At 41.6% G+C, this 5,676-nt stretch overlaps 1 protein-coding gene across 1 annotated transcript in view; it reads right to left on the bottom strand.

Moving 5' to 3' along the window:
- Positions 1-4,977, bottom strand: part of LOC100889772 (sodium- and chloride-dependent neutral and basic amino acid transporter B(0+)) — a 25,466-nt gene extending 20,489 nt beyond the window's left edge. Inside the window, exon 1 of the mRNA XM_030994052.1 lies at positions 4,642-4,977. Within this exon, the coding sequence (XP_030849912.1) occupies positions 4,642-4,695 (54 nt within the window). The 5' untranslated portion in view covers positions 4,696-4,977. The remainder of the gene's footprint in view (positions 1-4,641) is intronic.
- Between the last annotated feature and the right edge of the window lie 699 nt (positions 4,978-5,676).

The raw sequence follows: 5,676 nt of genomic DNA on the forward strand, positions 1-5,676 counted from the left end.
CCCCATCATTCATGAGGTACAAGATGAACCGAGCTACTGGAAAAGTGAAAGAGAGACACTGTTATAATAAAATATGTTATCAGGGGCGTACGCAGGATTTTTCCAAGGGGGGGGGGGGGGGTTTAAATATTTTGCTCCCGAAAATTTGAAAATCGCGCCGGTCGAAAAGTCGCTCAGTGGGGGGGGGGGGGGGGGGGGTAAAGTGGACACTTTTTTTTTTTTTTTTTTTGAGGTCAAAAAAAATCGCAAGGACTCAGCCAGCCGAAAAGTCGCTCAGTGAGGGGGGGGGGGGGGGGGGGGGGGGGGGGGGGGGGGGGGGGAAGCGGACCCATTTTTTTTTTTTGGGGGGGGGGGGGGGGTCTCGAAATTTCAAAATTTGACATTTTTTGTCGTTGGGGGGGGGGGGGTAAGGTCACCTTATTTAGGTTAGCCGTGGGTATAATTTTTTTATTTATTTTTTTATTTTTTTTAATAATAATAAATAAAAAAATAAAAAAAAAACCAAAGGGGGGGGGGGGTTTTAGGTTTTTTTTAGGGGGGTTTACATACATAAAAATACCAAAGGGGGGGGGGGGTTTGAACCCCCAACCCCCCCCCTCCTGCGTACGCCCCTGTATGTTATATTACTAACATGCAGTAAGCAAATATTAATCGACTACGAGGGTAATGTTGCAAACTATCATCGCCGAGGTGATCTCAGGGCTACTATCTTCCCGAGCCGCAGGGCGAGGGAAGATGGTAGCCCTGAGATCACCGAGGCGATGATAGTTTGTATCCATTGCCCGAGTAAAGGAGGTTAATATTTGTTTTATATCCCACATCAGCAATAAGGTCTATTTAAAGTGAATTTTACATAATAATAAGAACTGATTCTGCAGACAGTTTAGCTTCAGCTAGATTTTACAAAGCGCAACATGCATACATGTAATACAGTCGATGCGCGCTCATTTGACATTGACATTGACTTTGACATTTCGCGTAACCTACTTTGCTATGCGTATTCAATGGGCAAGGGTGGGCAAGGGTGGGCAAGGGTGGGCAAGTGGGGTAGCAGCAAAAAATTACTTTACAATAAGTACTATCTCGAGATCTCAGGTAGATAGTACTTGTGCTCTGTACAATCGCAATGCAACAAACTATACATGAGGGATATAGTGATTTCTATTCCGCATACATTCAAACATAGCTTGGAAATTCTCACCCCATGCTGCCACCCCTGCCACTGCCTCAATACGCCACAGTTTGGGAATCGTGTAAATATGTTTGTTGGCGCCATTTCGTGAAAATTATGAATACTCCCGAAATTAGACCTCCAATATCCACAGATCTTCAAAACATGAAAAGGTCCCACTTTGTACATTTTGAATTATTCACTCCTACAGCGATGGAGGTGCTACATAAATAGCTTTTGTTTCCCCTGTTCAAGGAATACTTCCATCTGTGTATCATGGAGTACACTGCTTGTGCATAAATTAATAATGGTTACATAACTTTCATGAGCACGTATCCAGTATTTTGTCTCCGTGTTTTTCACAATTTGGTCTGCAATGACCTTTATTTGCTCATGCTCAGACTGGTACTGTGAACTGGCTTATTGGATTGAATAAAGGTAAAATAATCCCATGAACGCAACATTGTCATCCCATAAAATGTGCTATACACTGCTGTAAAAAAAAGGGTACTCATCTTTGGTAGCTCATAATTAAAAGGTCATAACGAATATGACTTTGAAGTCTATTACACGATGAAGAGTAACTACTTTTATGTCCAATGATACCCTATTCACAATATTTTTGCCACAGATGACTAAGAACCAGGGTCTTTAAAAAGAGTTTTTAAAATCGTCTTGTACCAAGTTTAGGTTGATGGGTCGAATGTGGGTCAGGCAAAATGCATTTGCTTATTTTGTCCTAATTAATAATAAGTGTAATCATGCCCGGTGCTCCAGTGATTCATTATTTAAAATGATGCAATGAATCTACGTTTTCGCAGAATCTTCTTTCAACCCATAGGATTACCTTGATCAGGGAGGTGAAAGAAAAGGAGGCGAAACTCTTGTAATTTATTCAATAGCATTCTTGAGTTCTAAAGCGTAACAATGGGATGTGTAACATTCCACTTGGCTTTGAAGTTCCAAGCTCCGAACCGCGCTTCCACTGCGGGGACTTTCGGAAGCCAGGCACCAGTTTTACATTTATTACAAAATATTAAATTACCGGCAAAATTTCAGTGTAAATCAAAAACTTTATATGGGGATTTTATTGGGAAGAGTGCATCAAACAAATTTTCAAATTTAAAACTCCGTCCTTCCTTTAATTTGTGTGCCAGAGTTGGTAAAAGAAAAATTACATCCTGTCAAAAACTCAATATTTTAGGATGATGCGCTAATTTGTGCATGCTTTAATGTCCCGTTATTTGATCCATGGTTTACAATCTTCAATAACATTAAGTTTGCTAATGCGTGTTTTCGCGTGTTTTTTGTATTTTTCAAGTTTAAAAAAGGATGAAAATACACAAGTTTGTGTTCGCTTGTTCTACTCTTTACACATTCAACAATGGATGAGAAGTCATTGGAAGGGACAGCGAACAGTTGCAGTGATACCATTTTCTGATGTAGGAATTCTAAATCCTGAAATTTATGCGCTCTTTTATCTCATCACCTGGTCAACAGTTGCAGATTAGCGCATAACTTTTCGGCGGCTTGGAGCATGGTGTCAAAGGAGAGTGGCTTGATTCCAGTCCTTCTCTATCACGTCCTTGCCTTGATTTATTTTGAACAGCCTCCTATTAAACTTCTTGACTCATGATATCTAAATTATCTCTGCTTACGCTCAAGTGGATTTTGATAATACGTTTTGAAAATGTTGCAGCCATGAAGTGAGCAGAACATCAGAATAAGAGACCAAACAAAATCAGAAAAAATGAACAATTCCAAAATGACCTGGTAAGCACTGATAGTGTTATACAGAGAACTCTTTTTTTATTTATTTCTTTACATAAGAGAGTGTGATTTTTGTATTAAAGTTAAAAGTGGGGCTAGTATTCCAACTGGTCATCCATAAATGCCAAATTCTACAGAATCTGAAGTTGAAATTCATGCACTATGGTGACATGTCAGGCAAGATTCGCTCCTGTTTGGTCATCAACTTTCTGGAGCATCATGCCTATAGGTTACTGTTGAAAAGGACCGGACCAATAGGTCATTTTGAATGCACAGTCGAATAAAAGCAGTGCTTTGTGCCCCCCCCCCCCCACTCCGTGAACGGAGGGATACCATGCGTGTTTCCAAACTCTCCGGCTCGTAACAAAAGAAAAAGGTCGACCCGTTTTGACTTTACACACACGGACTTTTGCTGAAAGGGGGGGGGGGGGTCGCTGGGAACACGCATATGCGTGCCCTAAATAACACTGAGTGGGGGGGGGGGGGCGGTGCTTTGTGCAACTTTCAGAATTTGGATCTACGGCACATTCCAGGTCTGAAAAATCTTTAAAAATTGGGCATCATTAATGAAGGAATGTACTCATTTTCTAATAATGATACTAAAAATAGAAATAATTATGTCATGACAAGAGAGATGTAATTGATCATACTTGAGTTTCCAAACTTTTTCAATGGGTTCATTTGGTAATTGCCTCTTTTCCTTGCAGTCGCTACTGCCTAGACGTTCAGAAAAGGTCAATGAATCCGAGTACAATATAATTTAAGGTAGCAGACCATTGCACCACCATGGCAGCTCAATCTCGGGTCTCTTAACTTTCTCGACCTATAATGTGACCCCATGTTGTCCTCGCGAAAGCCGAGTCGGTAGCATCGGGTGTACGAGAACATTATAGCACTTCAGAAAAATTATTCATACCCTAATCAACTTTCGTAAAAGATTAAAGTATGAAAGTATTGATTTTCCCTGATTTACGTTTCTTGGGAATGTGACCTATTCAAGCTTACATCTGAAGTATGCAACAAAGGCCATAATTCAACCAGTCCATGTTTAACTCTTGAGTTACGACCGAATACATACACACACACACACACACACACACACAAAATCAAATGTTCAAGGGGGTATGAATTATTCAATTGTTAACTATAGCACTTGCAAGAATGACCCACAAAAAATTCGACATATCTTTGAAGCATGGAGAGGTCCTACTTTGTGCATTGTTATAATAATCGCGTCCAAGGTGATTGAGGTGCTTCATAAATACCTTTTTCTTTTCCCTCCTGAAAAGAATACTCCCACCTGTGTATCATATAACGGTGCATAAATGAATAATGATAACATATCTTTCATGAACACGAATCCAGCATTCGTTTTCATGGCTTCAAACAGTTTTGTATTCACTAATTCCCTTTTCTACATCAACCGAATTCGTTACTGCAACCAATAACCAAACACATAATCTAACCCATGTCTAACATTAACCCTATCGCACTCTAACCCAGTACCGTTTACGAAATGAGCGACTGCCGGTGGAGCATTTCGACGCGTTCAATAAATAACCACGCCCATATGTTTGTCTTCGGGTAGAAACCTTGTGCGATCCAAACTCTGCAAAGCGAAATAAATTCCTCGAATGATGCTGCCTATTGTTCATTCCTTCATAAAAAACCAAATTATTTTTTTTAATGGGAATTCTTACCTTCAATTGTCCAGACCTTGGTTGATCCTTCGTTTCTCCGCTGGAGGTGTCCATGATGTTGTTTCGGGAGGATCAAGAGAACACATGAAGTAGGTAGTAGTAATGATCGCCAACTTAGAGAAGTTGTTGATGTTGTTTGTATGTTGGGCGTTCAGTCAAAATCGACTATTCACGTCTGTCTGTTAAGAAGTAGTAGTAGTAGTAGTATTGTCTATGTCCGTCAAATCATTTTTTTTTCGTAAACACGACGGAACCAAAACGACGGGAATATTCACTCAACCGAGATCGTCCTGTACTATATATGCTCCCGTCTTCATTTGTAACCTGTCTTGAGAAATCTGTGCACCTGTGCGTTCGCTTGTTCAATGCGGGGAATGTATCACGCATCCCGGCCAACCCTGATGCGTACGTTGAGCGCGAGAGCTTCTCAATCATCCGTATCAGGGGGGGGGGGGGGGGGGGGGGGGGGGGGGGGGGAGGGGGGGGGGGGGAGGGGGGTGGCTCAGATTTGGTTTGGACCGGGGGTGGCGCTTAAGCCTCGAAACCTCTACCCGTTTTTAAGGGTCATTTTAGCGGATTTTTCTCTAAATCATGGCCTATTTTTCACAATTTTCGGGTGTTTGCCAGGCAAAATATTCTGGAAAAATAGACCCATTTTTAGGGATATTTTTGTTTTAAAGTGACCCATTAGAGCGGCAAACCACCGTATATCTTAAAATATGAGAAACCCCCCTCACCTCCCCCCCCCCCGCCAGTATGATCTAGGCCTCTCAGATACACAATGTTACGCCACAGCATGACGTCACAATGTGTTCCTGATCGGCCGTTGTCGTCCTGTCAAGGACGATAAAACACACTATTCCAGGGGCGGATCTAGCTTTTTGCTAAGGGGAGGGGGGTTTGACCAAAATAATGACGATGCAGAGCATCGTCCACGAGCCGCGAAGCGGCGAGCCGATTTTTTTTGGGGTGTTTATTTGAACTCCGTAAGTGATGTTTTCCTGGCATCTATTAACACAATGGAGACCATAAAAA

The sequence above is a fragment of the Strongylocentrotus purpuratus genome, unplaced genomic scaffold (genome assembly GCF_000002235.5).
Source record: "Strongylocentrotus purpuratus isolate Spur 01 unplaced genomic scaffold, Spur_5.0 spur5_scaffold_20, whole genome shotgun sequence".
NCBI classification, from domain to species: Eukaryota; Metazoa; Echinodermata; class Echinoidea; order Camarodonta; family Strongylocentrotidae; genus Strongylocentrotus; species Strongylocentrotus purpuratus.